Source organism: Opisthorchis viverrini (assembly GCF_000715545.1).
Source record: "Opisthorchis viverrini unplaced genomic scaffold opera_v5_203, whole genome shotgun sequence".
In the NCBI taxonomy this organism is placed as follows: Eukaryota; Metazoa; Platyhelminthes; class Trematoda; order Opisthorchiida; family Opisthorchiidae; genus Opisthorchis; species Opisthorchis viverrini.
The window spans coordinates 572,304-591,296 of NW_008751859.1; the positions used below are offsets into that span (position 1 = coordinate 572,304).

At 44.1% G+C, this 18,993-nt stretch overlaps 1 protein-coding gene across 1 annotated transcript in view; it reads left to right on the forward strand.

Moving 5' to 3' along the window:
• The window catches only part of T265_14483 (hypothetical protein), a gene marked incomplete at both ends in the record, with an annotated part of 56,234 nt that extends 52,285 nt beyond the window's left edge, over window positions 1-3,949 (forward strand). Inside the window, one exon of the mRNA XM_009173857.1 lies at window positions 3,805-3,949. Coding sequence (XP_009172121.1) covers window positions 3,805-3,949 — 145 coding nt within the window. The remainder of the gene's footprint in view (window positions 1-3,804) is intronic.
• Window positions 3,950-18,993: the final 15,044 nt, after the last annotated feature.

Genomic DNA, 18,993 nt, shown 5'->3' on the forward strand with positions numbered 1-18,993 from the left:
TCCCCACAGCAATAATGGAGAAGGTACATCAATTTATTGCTGTCGTCAAACAGCCGATCAGCTACGCTCATTTCGAACGCTTTCATAAACTTCCAGAATTCTATTGGATTCCCGCTGAACTTATCTATTTCTATTTCCGGCAGGCGGGACCCTGGCATTGTGGTATAGTGGTCAACATGCTTGGCCTCCATTTCATGCGCCGCGGTTCCAGTCTCGGCCGATTAGTAGATAAATTCGTGCATTCCATTTCCTCTGAATAGAACTTCGCTACGAATTTCCCGGCCTTCGGTTCACTGGATGGAAACCCAAGTTCACAGTCACCACATATCGAGTTTCCATCATCAGAGGAGTCACACGACAACAGCATCTGCTTACGGGAGGCTAACTTACGCCTTCTAATCTCCAGCTCCTTCATCTCTATTGCAAGCTCTTCTTCCAGTATCTCATTCTCTAACCTACTTCTCTGCCTACCCACGTGCCTGCTGGACCTTATACTACCAGCTACGCTAGGCTTAGGGGGAGAATGTCGACTAAATAAAGGAGGCTGAGAAGTCGTGGAACTATGCCGGCTTCTATACACCGGTTTAGGAACTGCTAATTCCTAACGGGTCTCAAAGTCCACGCCGACTCGGAGCCACGTGTTTACAGGCTAGCGAAACCACGTGTGAATTTAAACGACACGTCCGGTTTATGTTCAGGTCAAAAACAACAAGGATGGTATAGGCACAGACCAAAATAACAAAAAAGGGAATCGAGTTGTACAATATAAAAAACAGAAGAAAGGAATCAACAATCTATTTTTTGAAAATATCAGATAGATACGTTTTCCACTAAATAGGGATGTGCTGCCATCTGGACCTCCCCTTTTTCCTGCGGCTGTTGTTTTGAAACGGCTATATGGATGTCACGGATGATGTGGAGTTTCATGCGGGAGTGTGATTTAAATGGTGCCCCCAGCTTCAGTCATTGAAGTCTGGCCGATGAAGCTGCAGGGATTTCACAATATAAATCCATCATCCTTGTTGGATTCTAGACATGATGACCTCTGTCGGAGCTGATTCAAGCTCGCATTGTGATTGTTTCGGAACCGGGGTTTAGCAAGCTCCCTCAGACTGAAGACCATTAGAACATTAAACAATTTAAACCGTCCGACACCACCTTCCGCTCGAGTGAAAACATCACAGCCGAGAGGCACTGAACTGGACTTCCTCAGCAGAGACTATATAGTACAGGTTTCTCGCGGGTCTTCAATGGGATGTCGTGTCTAAAATTCCCTTCTTCCCCAAGACATCCAACCCCAAAGCACTTTGAGGCACAGAAAGACACATTTGCAAGGATACTTGCTGTTTTCAACTATCCATTTTATGTCAACATTAGGTCCATCATAACCAGAAACGACAGCGATTTGAAACAGGGGATCGGTGAATTAGACACAAGCTCCTTACTGGTAGGATGAAGCATTTCAGTTTAGTTGTCATCTTTGATCCATAATAAACAACTGTACTTCTCTGGTCGCATCGGTTTTTTATCGTGCTAACAGATCCACCGATGTATCAGTATCTTTCATAATGCTAAACTTCGTGTCTATCAGTATGTCGCAATTACAGTCTCAGAAGAGGCGTACGGTTATTTCAACCGCTTTTTGTACCTTCAGATCTCATGCCCAAACAGACCCTTTACGTCAATTGTTCCCATACTGTGTGCACATATTATGAAAAAAGGTTTGGCTAAATGCCGCTGTAACCCCCTTTCACTCGGTGAAGGGGACCTGAACTCCGGAGCTCATGGCATATTGTCTGATAGATAGCGAATCCTTACTATCGACACCTATGGCATCCTGCTACCTTCATGGCGCACATGGGCCAGCAAAAGCATACTTGAGTAAACCCTATCCAGCGCCAATGAAACCTTACAAAATTGTTTACGGTGCTGCGCTTGATACTCATGGTAATTATCACTACATTCACCGGTGACTTCCCTATTCAAATCATCTGAGGGCGTGTTTCGGTGGTCGTTCGTATCATTCCAAACGATCTGGGAGCGTGGCCTAAGAAGCTCGTAATCGATGACAGGCCCAAACCATCCTATGCTTTGTTACGGTTTAGCTGTGGCTCCGTTCCACCTCCTAGCTGTCATGGCTGAGATACTACGGGTTACCCAAGTCCAGACAGAATCACGCACCTTCCGGTCGGCAACTTCCCGCCATAGCCACTGAACTATCTTGAGCCCATGCATTGTTGAATGCACGTGGTGGTCACGTTCAATAAACGCTTGAGTAAAACGAACATGTGGCCTTGTTTAGTACTGGAATTCTGTGCTTTCAGAATGACCAATCACATGTGTCAACTCTCAGATACATATCGAGATCTCCTAAATTTGACTGTTTCGAAGCCCATCTGATTTCTGGTTTTGCCAGTAATATAGAGACGTAGAAAGTAAAGGCCGGTAAGACCGACTCTTAGATTAACTACTGTTTTAGTGCCTTCACAAATTCATTCATTATCCGATCTGATGACACTCAGAGATAGTTAAAATTTGTGGTCGCTACATACCAACCTCACGTGCTCGAGTTCACCCCTTTAGTTAACAGCTGAAATCATGAGAATTATTCATTCTCATCCTCACCAATCTCCCCCGTTTACTGGATAGTGAGTCACCAGTTAAAATAACTGCCTATATTTCATCCGTCCATCCTCCTTCTAATTGGTACGCAAATGTGGATCGAAGTATCGACGTATACGATGAGAAGCCGGTGCCTCCCCAAAGGGAAGAACTTCGATATTATGAGGCTAGATTCAATTACTGTTTTGAAACAGATGCCTGATTACAAATACTGTCAGTAAGCTGGGTAAATAAAGATTCCATCAATCTGCGGGGCGAACAAGAGTATCACTGATGGCACAATGAGCGATGTTACATGTTACTTATTAGTGAACAGTTTGTGTTTGCTATTTGGTCGATGACCCGGTTTTAGATCCTATCACGTGGGTGTGTGAATTCCGGTCATTTTGAGTTTTGCAGTCACTCGGTTCAACATTTTCAGTGTATGGTCAGACTTGTTGCACGCACGAAGGTCATCACGCGCACTGTTATTGTGGGTCGACGCATTCTCTCGTTCAGCAGATGCACCTAGTGCACACTGCACATCGTTTGGTGTGCATAACTACGTACGTGCGGACGCGATGATTTCGTTTGTTTAGCTTGCCCTTACGATAAGCTGGATGCTCAGGTCAGCATTTCCGTCATTTGTTTTCACCGGCCTTCTTTACGTCATCCGGTTTAGTCCGCTCGTTTTTTACTCATGATTGCCTCCGTACTTTGTGATTGAAGAACGAATGAAGTTGGGTCGTGTGTCTTATTCGGCACAATACATATATTTTTCCATTCGGATTCTTTCGGTTGACCATATCATTATTGGTAACAGCGATAATAATATCATGGAGACAAACGACGCGACTCGGTCTAAACGCGGATGGGGAGTTTCATTAGCAGGGCAACCTTCGTCATGAAACTGAAAGGATAGTATTTACCTCTGTCAGTTTCGATCCCACAAGACAACAGTCCAAACCTGATTACTCGAGTCTCCTAACTGGAGACTTCTGCCTCGCAAATTCGGTGTGTTTGGAACTACTGATGGTTTCTGTTGAAGTATTTTAATGGCCGAAAAATGCAACACTGCAAATTTGCCGACTTCGTTGCCCTCAGGCAACCTGGCAGTAGTCTCCCGTCTACAGCGAAGCTGTGTCCCCAAAGATTGCCGGCCAGTGTGGGATGATATGTTTTAGGTTCGTCGTGAATCATCAGTGATGTTCATTTCGTAATAATTGTGCAAATATTTGTCATGCTTTCTGACCCGTTCGTTTTTCTTCATCTTTTTGCAGCTACTAATTCGCGGGATTCCGTCGATCCGATGCGCACATATGTCTTCCGTTTAGGTGCGTGCATCTAGTGGCTTCTGAATAGGTCCTCAATTTGTAGCCCAGCCGTGGAGCCTTCTTTGTGTCATTCACCCGAGCGAATGTTCACGCAAATGCAACATTCCGTTTCCACACACACACACACACACGAACCCACGTTTGTGCTGTTTTTCCAATCAGGTCCTAAGATTTTTGAGCGTAGGCACATTCGCCTCCTGTGATCGGTTAGCTGCCTTCTGTATGATTTTTGTCCACCAGCGCCATTCCTTCAGATCTGAGTTTCATGCGTGTGATTCGCTGTTCCCGTCGTCGTTTCTGTACCATTCACATCAGGTTATCCCAACACTCCCACCACCAACACCACCGGGACAACAACCTAGCTCTGTGCAATTTCCGTCCATTGTTGTAGGACCTCTTCCTTATCGTTCTCTTGCGGTTGCTGCTCCGTTTTCGGCTCGCCCTGTTTTTTTCCTTTTTTCACAATACCATCCGTATGGGGCACACGAATCAATCTTGTTCGCTATCATCCTTTTTTCGATTCTCACCATTTCCCTCTCTCTCTGCGTTACTCTCAGATTTTGCTCCCCCGTCATTTTATTGCGAGGGCGTTCCTTGATCTCAATTGGTTCGCTTCCGCTGTCCGGTTTTTGGAAATAGCACCAATTGATCAAGCATATTTTATCCTCCTTTTTCGATTCGGTTTGTCAGAGGGGCTGGCTCGGTTTAAGGTCTCGGATACTTGGACCGCATTCTTCTGATATGTAAGACGGAGACCACATTTGGTGTCCAGGTGTGGAAGAAAGTCCCTTGAGCAGTATGAACCTTCCATCTGAGAATTCGTCACTGGAGGAACCAATCAACACGTGATGTGAATCACATGATTGTAGGACGAATGGAGCTCTATTGTCTAACTGGTAGTTAGTCATACTACTTATCAGTGAGTCGTGGCCGTCTCTCACTTACCGGAGGGTCGCTGATTCGAATCACCCTAGAGTTCTGCGAAGGGCGGATGAAACCGTGATACACCGTACAGTAGCACAGGTTGGCTTCACTTGCGGAGCGAAGTCCAGATTAAGGTACATTCGATTTTGTAATTTTTTTGTTGCTCCAAAAGTCAAATACTCTGGCTGGCATCTGCTATCTGAGTCGCGGGGTGCTTGACGCTTTTGCGTGGTTTGTGTGACAGCCGGTTTCTGCACGGCCAGACATGAAACAAGTTGGGCTTACCGACCCGGGTGTGAATATGTGCGACGGGCGCCTGAGACAATGTGTATGAATTCTCACCCAATTTGCTCTGAATAGGGGAACAGATCTGATAGGCCAGTGTGAAATTAAAACGGTTAATGGTTGACAACATGGAGACATAGGGGGATTGTTCAACCGAGATCTTGTCCTGTAAGTGAAGTCAGTCCTTGCCGAAAAGCGCTGTATAACAGTTGTAATCAAACGAGATAACGTGAACAGCTTCCATGACTGTATCAGTTTAAATCCACACATCAAATTTAGAATGGAGATAGAGTTCATCTCGGGCACATTACCCTTCCTGGACCGCATAACACAAGAGTGGTGGAAAGTTGAAACCTACCATCTACCAGGAACCAACAGACACAAGAACCGTCTTAAACTGCTCATCAGCACGTGTACGCTAGTATTGTCTCATTGATGTCTAGTCGAGTCAGATCGCTGTGCACAGAAGAGATCGACCGAACGGCAGCTCATATCGAGATTTCCAACAGACTTCAAGAAAGAGAATACCCAGTGAGTTTGATTAGGCGTCAACTAAGAAGAATATTGGCGCCAGTATCTACACCCATTAAGGAATGGATTGGCTAGGTGTATAAAGCAGAAACATCGGGGGTTATTCGAAGGCTGCTGAACTTAGCCAATATCAGATTAGCTTTCCAGAAACGCTACGTCCCGTTTTGGTGCAACTGAAAAATCCCCTCCCGGTTAAAAGGACTTGGGACTGTGTGTATGAGATTAACTGCAACGATTGCACTAAGGTTTGCGTAGGACAAACTGCCAGGGAATTGCACACCAGAATCGGTGAGCATAAAAGAAGGATAAAAAACCATCAAGGAATGCGGAAGAATACCAAACACTGGTCCGGAGCTCAGCGATGGCGTACATACCTGGAGAATGTGAAGGCTTCAAGATGGGACTACCATTCACACCACAGTAGCTGGTAGTCGAGGCGGTTAATGCGGAAGCAAACACTGGTCCGGAGCTCAGCGATGGCGTACATACCTGGAGAATGTGAAGGCTTCAAGATGGGACTACCATTCACACCACAGTAGCTGGTAGTCGAGGCGGTTGAAATTACCAAGCCTCACAGCGTAAACAGAACCGATGGGGAATGGGAAAGCGGTCTCAGGTAAGCTAAGTTGACACGTGACTGTGTGGTTGATAATACACGTAGAATCATTAGCAAAAGCCGGGGGGGGGGGGTTGGGTGTAAATCCCAACCCGATCACAGTTCACAGAGCCAGTCTTGCTTATCGTAGCGCTAGCTCGTCCACACGGACGGAAGGTGTTAACGGCGTTCAAGAAGGACTATCACATGAACCGAACCGGAAGAACAAGACTCTAGGCTGGACCAAAAATCCATGTAGGTTTCCCCATTGGCCTAACAGTTGGGCACCCACCGTTACACACAAAATCCCTCGGCCAACACCCAATAGAGATTTAGACTGACTTAGCTGCTTGGTTCTCTTTCCGCCTTAAATCTCGACCAACCTCGTAATCTAATCACTTGACTCTTCTGAAACGATGGCCTGAAGAAGCTTTTGTGTCAAAATCGAAATGTTGCCCAGCAATGAATCTACCAATTGTTACCAAACTTTTCCGAAGATGATTTGCCTTAGTTTGGTGATTACCGTTTAGAGAAAAAAGTACGACGGAAACTTGGGACTGCGCCTATCTAATGTACCTCAAGAAGTCGAAGTCGCTCGCGGGCTGTCGAAGAGTTTCCATTTATCTACCATCCTTTACGTCATTCACTTCTCACGGTCTCAGTAGAAACACTACCCGGAAGAAGGAATATTCCTCCTCGAAGGGGTCGCCTACTGAATTGTGGACGACCAGGAATGTCATTTCAAACCCTTCAGCCTCTTGGAATGGGTCTTTGTTGAAGGAGAGTTGGTTTAATTGTTGTGTTTGTGTGAGAACTGTCGAGGCTGTTATGTTCTGTACAACAAGAAAACTGGAGTTACTGTGAAGCATGATTTGTAAAAACCCGTGGTTGACTCAAGTGTGCAGTTCTGTTTCACCTATTCGATCTCATGAGTCGGAGGGTTATTGGCAAGATCCAAGCTCAAAAGAGTATCGTTGCTCACCTCTCGGTACTTCTTGCTCATGGTTGCGATGGTAAGGTGACTTATGCTTCATTCCCACGCGTGCTTTTTTTCGCTATTTTCAGTCCACTCATTCCCCGCTTGTTTGACCATGGAACAACGCTACCCAGCTCAAAATTTGCCCCGTTTTTTATTTTGATTTGGAGAGAGAATCATCATCGACAGCATGACATCAGTGTTCAACACAGATGCTTCAATACCGTACGACCATGATTTATTTGAAAGCCTTATTGTGAAGGAAAGAATAAAGGTGAACAGGGGAGGGACTTAGTACTAGCTGACTACAATCATTCCGAGGTGTTTACACCTCCAGATACATTCAGGCAATCTGGATAGAAACTGGCAACAAGAACGCCACTGACATCGGTTGGCAGCCATATCTTGCAGTGGGAATCGCCCGGTCCCCATCTTGGTAGGCGAGCAGCACCGGCAGCACACAAACGTTTGATAATCTCTTTCATATACCTCTGCCAGGTCAAGGGTTGGCCACCTGTGTGCTCCTGCCACTCTGACTGAGGTGTCAAAAAGAGCATTCCTCGGCAAGCGATGGTTGGGCATACGCAACACATGTCCCAACTGAGGCAGCTTCTGGTGCTGGACACAAAGTTCAAAAGAAGTACCCGTGGCACAACCGAAAACTCACTTTCTAATTGCCTCGTTACGGATCTGTTCACACCAACCCACACGATATATGGTTTTGAGACAACAATTGTCAAACACCCGAAGACGCCTCAGTTCCGATGCTCGAATCGGCCAAGTCTCACAGCCATACAACAAAACAGCCTGTACTGTTGCTTGATACACACGTCCCTTGAGAAGGTGTCTCAAATCAGCAAACGCGACCCGGGACTTGAAGATTTGTTGATTGACCTCATTTTCACTTTACACTTAGAAATCATGCAACATCCAAGGTGCGTAAAACGCTCCACAAGTATGTATCGCATTTAGTGACTGCATGTCCAGAAGCATGAACTTAGACTTCGTGGGGGCGAAGTGCATACCAAATGACGGGATGACTTGGGCCAGTTCATCCAAAAATACCTGCGCCTCTTCGAAGATGAGAACGATATCGTCTGCCTATTCCAGATCGACAAGGTTTTCTTAACAGGCTATTTGAACACCGGGGTTTTGAAGATCTTCCATCGTTCGTCTCATGATTTCATCGATCCCGAAGGTAAATAGGAATGGAGAGAATGGGCATCCCTGACGAACACCGCTTTGCGCAACGAAGCTTCTGGAGAACTTGCTGTCTTTGGATACAAAGAGCTTATCATGTTCTGGAACTTTCGGTGTATCCCTTGGTGCTTGATTCTCACGCCTGCTTTTTTACGCTATATTCCGTGCGCTTTTTCGCTATTTCCAGTCCACTCATTCCCCGCCTGTTTGTTTATGGAACAACTCTACCCAGCTTACAGTTTGTCCTGTTTTTTATTTATATCGGAGAGAATCATGGTCAGCATGATATATATATATATATATAATAACATAAAATACAGCATCCGGTAACCTTGACTGAAAACTGAGGTTTTAGACAAAAATGAAATAACTCACAGAAGGAACTACTCATAAAGTCGCTGAAAGCTCTTCCAAGCAGTCTTTGTGCGGCGTATTCCGTTGAAGGATGTTCTAGACGAGAGATTCATTTGAGTCTCCTGTGAAAGCCAAACGATTAGGTGAATGAGGTTATCTGTTGAAATAACTCACTCTTCATCAAGGCGTCGCTTTTTCTTATCACGTATCGTTTGGAATTGTTTTCTGTCTGATTTGTGTGAGTAATTTAGCCTGTCATCGAATCAAATCTGCACGGCATAGCTTAGTGACACTATTGTTAAGAATTCGTACGACGTAGTTCCGATTTGCGTGTTACCGAATCAATCGGGAATGAGTGACGTGAAACATATCTGTGCATTGCACGTGAAGGTCGATTTGTGTCAGAGTACAGCGTAGTATCGGCCTCTTGACTTGCTTCGAAGTTTGTGTTCTTTCAGTTTAGGGGTACCTTTGTAAGGTGAACGTAAGACTTCAGTAAACTGGAAAGGGGGCTATACTATTCCAGGATGAACTGCAAGCATTGATATTGGTACTCAAAAAGTAGCAATTATTAGTGAAATCTTTTATAGGTGTAAAGAGGTTTAGTAAGTTGGATGACGTAGAAATCTGCACGGCGGGAGAGCCTAAAACGATTCGTAAGGTCTCTCTGAGAGGAAAGACAGTCTTATCATAATGTGAGCCACGTTTTAGCATCATTTTTATCTCCTCATTATGGATGCTAGTGTACAAATAGTGGGTATTAGTGCTTAGTTGCCATGGAAGAAGTAATCTGGGTGGAAGACTGGAGTTATCAGCAGTATCGGAGTTGTGCTTGCCCGGCCTGAGTGTGTAGGACTATGAATTATCTTTTGGCTACCCGAGTTCAAACTCCACGACAGTGCAGTCAAACTGGTTGTCAGTTCCCGTTATGGCAGTTCAGTCGGACATAAATCCACGAACTACGTACAGAAAAGACAGAGCAAAAAGAAAAATATGGGCCACAAACATAGTCTCAGCGAGGCTTTTTTTGGATGATCATGGTGTGAGTTTACTTTTATCCTCGCAATGTATGCCTGTGCGGCAGTGCGGATCACAAGGTACTAGCAGTCAATGTAAGCTTGTCAGAAATATTAGGTGTTATGGGGCGTGTCAACGAAAGTGTTTCGCTTTCGATCCGAAGGACAAAGAACCTGGGTTTTTTCTAGCCTGAAGGCCCTAACTCTCGAGCTGTTTCAGGTTTTCCGGAGTGTGAATTCCTTGGACCAGCTGAATGTCCTCTGGATTAATGGTGTGCTACTTTGAATTTTTTTATATCAGCATGATTTCCAGGTTATTCAGCTTCACCATTTTTTAAGAAGTTTTCTCCCATCCACATTTGTGTTTGTTGTTTAACTATAGCCTACAATTATTAGTGATGATGGCCATAATACAGGTCAGAAGGTGTATGCACTAATAAAAGTTTTTAGCATGATTGACAGTAGTGGGTTGCACCACGTATAAAAATAAATACAATGCGAAATGGGAGCAAGTCAAAAAGGAACTAATCGTCCGAGAGTTCCTTGGTGAAAGTGTGGACTGCGGGAACGGGTTTTTCTCCGCAGTGCGACTGCTACACGTGTTCCATAGTCGTCTGTCGACCGGTGTAGAGGTTGATTTCCTGCTCCCTGCGCGCGCGCGAGTCTGTGTGTGTTTACTGTTCGGTTTCCTTATACGTAGATCCGTTCGCGTGTAAATGGGCGCGTCAGCGCATGAGTAGTTGTTACGATCGCTAGACGGTACAGACAATCGATGTCCGATGGGTCACCTTAATGTGATGTGTTTGCGAGTATGAAAAAAGACAATCTTCGTGATCCAGTGAGCGACTATGAGCTGAACGGTCAAGTATGTGGGTGGAATGGTAGCTACACAATTGCCGATACCACCAGAGGATCGGGAGTAGCAAATAGATCGAAGTTACCGTCACTGGCACAACAGAGATTATCACGCATAAATTTTCCATGGTTTGCATTAAGTATGTGGTAAATTTTCATCCTGAGTCCGCTGGAAGAGAGGATAAAAATGAAGTACTGAGCAGAACTTATTTTCCACATCCGGTCGCGCGAATACAACGGGGTAACAGTCGGGAAAGTGGTCACGTGCTCGCTTACAGAACCCGAAATGTACCTCTTCCTCCTGTCGATTACCTGTCGATTCCTATAAAGTGGCATCTCTGTGAAGCCGAGGATCTGATCCAATTCTACAAAAGTTTGTTGTGTATCAGCGAAATGCCCTTAGTTTCGCACCAGCTTGATTTTGATGGGAGACTCAGCCTTACCCCCCATTCATAAGGCTCATCATTTTAACGCGACAGGGCTGGTGAAAACTCTTGGGTAGTCAACGCTGATTTCGGCCTTTCTAAATCTCACCAGCAAAAAGTCTGCTTCGTACTTCAGGACCGAATTGAACGTATGTTGTGTTTTCAGTTAAAGATGGTATCGAAGGCGGAAGCTCAGCTAAAACCCTAGCGTTTGCATGGCGTTTACTATGACCATTGTATCCACCAGTGAGAGCGTCACAGAATACGGGTGATGAATTGGGAACGCGAACTATTTCCGCATCTCCAAAGCTTTATCGCGCAATCGAAACAGAAAGATAGGAAACACGTGAGGACAGAGCGAAGCGCAATAAATTTCATTTTTAAAGCTATTCGTGCATTTTTCATACTATTTTTAATCACTCATGACCAGACAGTATGCACTGGAAAGATTCTCTGGTGAAGTTGTTCAACTAACTAGGATATGACATCAGTGACAAGCCTTAATTATTTTACTACTTTAATTAACTTAGAAGTAGTGCCCTAAGCGGTATTTTGGATGCACACTCTAGCGAATATTGAAACGTAATCACCAAGCATGTAGGATTTCCTTGCATTTCCGCTGGCCAATATTCACATAGTAATAAATATTGCCGCAGTATTTCAATGTCACAATGGCGGATAGTTAAAAAAGGGAAAGATACAATCTAGGATGGACTAGCGTCCGAAGGAGAAACAGTATGGATAAAATATCTTATTTCGTAACAAACTTAAAGATGGAAGACCACAAAACACTGTCGTGCGGCATTCTAATCAATCACAACAGTAAACAAAGGAAAAATAGCATTTCAAGGGTTTTTCCGCAACTCGCCACGGCAGTGCCAACAGAAGGAAAAGTCGATGAATAACACCGATTGGCATACCACTTTGGTTCTGACGGGATACTGAACTAGATCTCTCGTTTATAGTGTTCTTAAGCAAACCAATGTATTTCGCTAATTCCGTGAAGTAGAACACAAGGTTGACAGAAAGTCGGGGACTACTGCTATTTGATTAGACCCAGGAACGGCGGAACCTGTTATGGGCTATAGGACAATTCTGAGCATCTTGATGAGTAATGTATTATGTCTATGGAAGAAAGGACTGTTTTCACTTGCATGGTTCCGGGTTTTATTTCAGCAGCCTCGGAAAATTTCAACGGTCCACTTTTTTCCATGCCAAGCATGACGTCGAATGCAGTCACTGAACTGATGCAATGCTTGCTCACATTGAGATGACGTGCACCTGATGAGACCAGTAGTTTAGGATGTGATTCTGCTTAGATTTGATGCTGTGCCGATGCACTTGATTAGCCCGACCGTCTTTGTATGCTCAGCAACGCATGTCCATTCGACCCTCACTCGTGCTTTGTTCTGCCTCGTTCTATCGCTGTGTACTCACATGTGAACCGGTAGATGGAGTGGCATTCGGCGGACTATGAGAATGGAATCTTGGCTGGTTGCACTTGGACACGACTAACTTTGTGAACAAAGACTGATATGATTGCGTAGTACATTCCCTGAATCACGGATTTCAGACGACTAATGTGCACGTCTTCCGCTTGGACCCCGTTGATTATGTGATGACAGCTGGATCAATCAAATAAGCCTACAGAACGTCGAAACCCAGCAGAATGATGACCTAAACTGCCGGCATCACCAGTTACACGACATCTTGTCGAGAGAAAGCATCACATCTATTCAGCGACTGAAAAGTAGTGGACTTTTGAACACTGTTATGGTTGGTGATGTATGCAAAGGGAAGCCTGATTTGTACAAGTGGAAGCAGCTTCTCCGTGCATTTGGTATTTATTATTATTTTTTGTGTGTAATCTGCGGTAGGTGTCTGATGGGACACGGTCGAATAAATGCGGAATGTCATGCAACACTGTTTGTTGTCCTTCACCTTCGACACAATGTACGACGATACTTGCGCCAAACTAGTTGTTCACCAGGATGTCCTGGTTGTTTGATTTGGTATCTTCGGTGGACACAGAGTCAACCTGAACAGGAGAAACACTATCGTTTTCGAAAAAGTTTGGTGACAATCGGTAGATTTATTACTGGGCAACGTTTCGCTTTTGACACAAAAGCTTCGTCAGGCCAAGTGACTAGGTTCCTAGGTTGGTCGAGATTTAAGACGGAAGGAGAACCAATCAGCTAAGTCAAGCTAAATCTCTGTTGGGTGTCGGCCGAGGGATTTTAGTGTGTTAGAGTGGTTGAACAAGTGTTGGGTCGGTGGGGGAACCTACATGTGTTTGGGCCCAGCCTAGGGTCTAGTTCTTCTGGTTCAATTCATTTGACGGTTCCTCTTGAACTTCGTTTGAACCTACTGTTAGTCTGTGTGGGTGAGCTAGTGCTAAGATAGTTTTGTAAGAGGGATGCTGTGACCTTTAGTCTAGTTGGGTCCGTTTTTTTCCAATGATCCTAAGTAGGTTGACAACCACAGTCACGTGTCAACTCGGCTTATCTAAGACCGCTTTTCATACGCTCGCTAGCTCCACACCCTCGATTCTATTCACGCTGTGATGCTTAGTAATTTCCACCGCCTCGGCTATCAGCCGCTGTGGTGTGAATCGCAGTCCCCGTCTTAAAACTTCCACATTCTTCAGATCCATCTTATTTCCCGTGTCTAAGGCATGTATCTCCATAGCTGAGTCTTTGACCAGAGTTTGGTATTCTTCTGAATTCCTTGGTGGTTTGTTTATCCTTCTTTTATGCACACCAGTTCTAGTGTGGAGAAACACTACCCTTTCATCTCTGGATTGTCTTAGCTGTCTGACTGCCTCTTTACCTGTTTGTTGGGTGGTTTTAATAGCAGTACCATTTTTGGCGACATGACTAGATTTAAGCAGATGGTTGGCGATGGTACTTTGATTGTTTTTCACAGTTCCGTTGTGGAATGAGTAGACAAATGTTTTTATGATTCCCGCTCGGTGCTTACTTCTTTGTAGAAGTCAGTTGTTCCGCTGAACACCGGGGAACATAACATAAGACGACAGCAGTGAAGTTTTCGACTGTACATTGTACCTTAGATTAAAAAATGAGTAAGCAGAAGCTATGGAAAATGGTATCAAGTTCTGAATCACAGAAAGTTTTCTCAAGAGTCTAGTTGGGTCCGTTTTTTTCCAATGATCCTAAGTAGGTTGACAACCACAGTCACGTGTCAACTCGGCTTATCTAAGACCGCTTTTCATACGCTCGCTAGCTCCACACCCTCGATTCTATTCACGCTGTGATGCTTAGTAATTTCCACCGCCTCGGCTATCAGCCGCTGTGGTGTGAATCGCAGTCCCCGTCTTAAAACTTCCACATTCTTCAGATCCATCTTATTTCCCGTGTCTAAGGCATGTATCTCCATAGCTGAGTCTTTGACCAGAGTTTGGTATTCTTCTGAATTCCTTGGTGGTTTGTTTATCCTTCTTTTATGCACACCAGTTCTAGTGTGGAGAAACACTACCCTTTCATCTCTGGATTGTCTTAGCTGTCTGACTGCCTCTTTACCTGTTTGTTGGGTGGTTTTAATAGCAGTACCATTTTTGGCGACATGACTAGATTTAAGCAGATGGTTGGCGATGGTACTTTGATTGTTTTTCACAGTTCCGTTGTGGAATGAGTAGACAAATGTTTTTATGATTCCCGCTCGGTGCTTACTTCTTTGTAGAAGTCAGTTGTTCCGCTGAACACCGGGGAACATAACATAAGACGACAGCAGTGAAGTTTTCGACTGTACATTGTACCTTAGATTAAAAAATGAGTAAGCAGAAGCTATGGAAAATGGTATCAAGTTCTGAATCACAGAAAGTTTTCTCAAGAGTATTCCTGATGGGTCACGCTGCCGGTTCACATGAAGTGTCTTCTGTGAACGGCAAACACGGGAACAGCTCCTACTAGGGAATACTCCACTCTCGGGATGGGCAAATAGACGTGTTGAAAAGCGAACTTATTTGGGTCGGCCATCCTTGTCAGTTCATTCTCCAGGGCGTCAGGTAGGGCATGTTCTGTTTTCGATAAAAAGGGATTCATGCTGGATCCCTTTCCCGAATAGGGAATATAATGTTACGAAATTCATATATATATATATATATATATATATGTTCATTAAGTTGCCTTCCATGGTATGCAGTCACTCCGATAATGCCACTTCGATAATGCCCACATCATTTTCCTAAAGGAAACCATTCATAGTTTTACTGAATACCCCTCGATACACGACGACCGGTCTCACCCTTTATGGAGCTCAGCAGGTAGGAGCAGTCCCAATTTTTCAGTTTTCCTACTCTAACATGAATGAGATGGCTGGGCACAAATGAGTGAATGAAAAATCGAAAAATGTGAACATTCATCCGTAAAAATGTACCAGTATCAAACTTCATTAGAAATAATTTGGCAAGCATGTTAAGCTCTCACTACCCCGGCGACTGGGTCGAAGGAGTTCTCGATCAACAGTGAATGCCTTCTTGAGGCGTTGGGAAGCTATTAAATGAGCAGTGCTCATACTACTGAACAGAAACTTTAAATGTGATTTTCAAGTGGAAAATTCTCACATTGTTTGCGTTCATCATTACCGTTGATATACCAAACCGTTTTGACTTGAAATTGGCTTCATGCGGGGATCAAGTCCTCTGCCTAACGATTGCTGATCTGCCTTGAGGAGGTGTGCAAAAATAGATAAGTAAGCTGTAACAGCCTTGACTGCAAGCAGAAAGGGGGTTGCGGCTGAACGCCTTTTTCGATTCCTGAAAGCAGAGGATAAGGAAGAGAAATTGTTGCTTTCCACTGCGTTACTACCGCGATCCACTTGTTCTATGTACCTCCTACAACAATTTCTGCGGAAAATTTGGGACAGCAAATAAACTGATGAGCTATGAACATCTGTTCAGTAGCTTTCTATTTTCTTAGCGAAAACTGGTGTATTATACAGCCATTAATAGAATATTTTAGGAAACTTGACGGAGCATACCCAAACAACAAACATTTCACGTTATTTGATATGCAAAATGTGACCGTTGCTCATTAATCGGACATGTTAATGCTGTTTTGTTAGGAAACTGTTGATGATTAGCAGCTAAACGGGATCTCAGCCCTTCCATCGGATGAGAGGGTACTCGTAGGGGACATTGTCTCCTTCTTGTCTTCAAAGTAAGTTATTTTAGCATGGCTTTTAGCATGCCTAGCTTTAACGCCATGGTGTGCCCGGGCACATTTGTCGAAACTACGGCGGAGCCCTTCTTCTACAGTACCAGTCGACATTGTCTGCCAAGATATAATAAGTGTGTTCGTTTAAAAACGCTTTCTTTCTGTTGTACCGTGTGTTCCACCCAACCTTAGGTCAGAACGACAGCCGTTCAACTTATCAGGGCTTTTTGCAGGGGTCTTTTGCTGGAGAAGCCTATTGTATGCACATTCAGTAACCGCTGGCAGGACTGTTGTAAACCAGTAGCTTCGGAGTGGCCGACAGTAGAACTGCGCTTGATATTCGCGCATTCTATCAGTTGAAATTGTTTGTAATTCACAAACCATTTTGAGTGTGCAACCATAGCGCAGAAGCAGTTCAACAGATGACGTGGGAACTATTTCGGTGTTTAGTTTTTTTAATTCCTGAAATTTTTTGTGGTTTGCCTAAAATCGATCATTTAGACATATTTATCACCAAAAAGGGGGGATTTTGAAAGTCTCACTCATAAAACATGGAAATGGCAACAGCGGGGCACACCATTGGGAGATGCCGAATGCACGACAAGCCAAAATGTCATTTTCCGATACTACTAGGAGTTGGATGAGTAGAGTATTTAATCTGGAAATATGGGGGCTATTGGTGACCAACGTGATGTTCAGCTGTGGGATGAACTTCACCAAATGCTAGTGCAATCAGATTTATCCGGATATCTCATCTCCTTTTAGGCGGACGTTTGGTACTTCTGGAAATCACACTAAATAACTCTGATTCTCGACGAAGAACGAAAAGCACGACTTGCTGGGGCGAACTATGCCTTCCGTGGGTTTTAAAAGCGAACAAAAACAAGTATTTGGCTAGCTACATATGTTACTGCACTCGTAAACCCTAGCCAGCTGAATACATCGAAAATCGCGAGATTCAGCTGGGTTCCAGGTGAGTCTCTTGCGAAACCAATTTAGTTTGCAAATGAGTGTATTTCGCTAATTTTGTGCAATTGGGTTTCAAGTAGAACATAAGATTGACGAAATCTCGGGGACTGCGCCTACCTGATAAGCACCAAGAAGGGCGAAACCGGTCGTGGGCTATCTAGGAGTTTTCAGCAACCTTGAGAGTGGTGCAGTACAAATATAGAAAACTGTTTACACTTTTTCAGAAAACCATTTCACAGCTGCGATCAGACCGACGGAGTGTATCTACAAGGCGAGACATTTTCAAAAACATGTCTACTATGAGCCCGAAGTTCCACAAGACAGCCGAATCAGAATGAATTATGCAAACGTTACGGAGAACAATGATCCGTCACTGACTGGTATTTTTCTAGTAAGTCTGATGAGAGTTCTCAATGAATCGCGTGACAAATCGTCTATCTGGTGTGAGAATCTAGAATTATTTAGTACTTTTATGCTGCGCTGTGGTGCCTAAGGCTTTGTATCATTGGTAAGACCCACCAGAGAGCAGTTTTCGAGACAGTTTTGCTTTGGCCCGATAAACTATTTTCCTGCCGACAGCACTAAGTTGTATTTTTTGAAAGTCGATGCCAAAGAACACATGTACACTTTGAAACAAAACCTTAGAGAACAACCAAAGACAGAAATCAGAAAAAATTGACGAGGACAAACGTAGCGATTTCGGAGATGTTTTACTTTTACGAAAAAACTTTGTCAAAACTGATGAGATGTCTACCATAGTATTAACCATTCGTATGAAAGCTATCCTGCCCGTAGCGTCTGACCTAGCCTACGAACAGTGAATTCTTCTACTCCGTTGTCTCGACGAATATAAGAAGCATCATCAAAGTTATTGGGAACGGTTCACTCCGGAAGTCCCCACCCAGCTGATTACACTATAACAGAATAGTTTTCAACCAGGAGACATAGAGAAGCCATACTCATCCATTCAAAAATGGCTAAACGTTTTGTGACCCTTCTCCACAATCGACAATCTAAGGTGAGCCAATTAAGCCGTGTCCTGAAACCCTGACTATTTGCTTTGTGTGTGCGCGAATAACAAACACATTTACGTTGAGCCAGTGATAGGGTAGAAATAAATCTAGGGGTAGGCGAACGAAGTTCATTACCTTTAGAATTCGACGGTCATGTTACCGATTATCAGGTTGAACTTGCTGACCGATATTCAAGGGCTCGCGCTTGATTTTTACTCAAACAATCCGGTATGTTTTTAAACTCGTATGTGATGAATTTTCCGGAACTGGAGGCTCAAGTGACAGTACACAGACCATCCCGAAAATATTCAATAAAGTTTCTTTTGTAATTGGAGTAGGTGAATTGCTGAAAATTCGAATACCAGTCCTGTCCGAAATATCTCTTGGCATCTGAAAAACTCAAACCCTGACTTTAACAAGAGTTTGGCTGAAATTTCACCTTCCAACCCCAGCCAGTCAAGTTTCTCACCTCCATCCTCTGCAGAGTACATGTTTACTTGCCATCTCTGTCCTAATACTGGGGCGAGATGACTTAGTGGATAGAGCTTGAATTTACTGACCGGGGGGTCCGTGGTTCGAACCCAACCTCTTCATCTTGACTTCTTCAGTCTAAACTTACTCAACATAGTAGTATCCTAGTCCTCGTACTTGCTTCAAGTGGTATGGAGTACGTCTCAGTGTTAAATGATCAAGGACTTTCCCGAAAATTTTACAAGTATTTTCTTGGTGGATTTAGTCCAC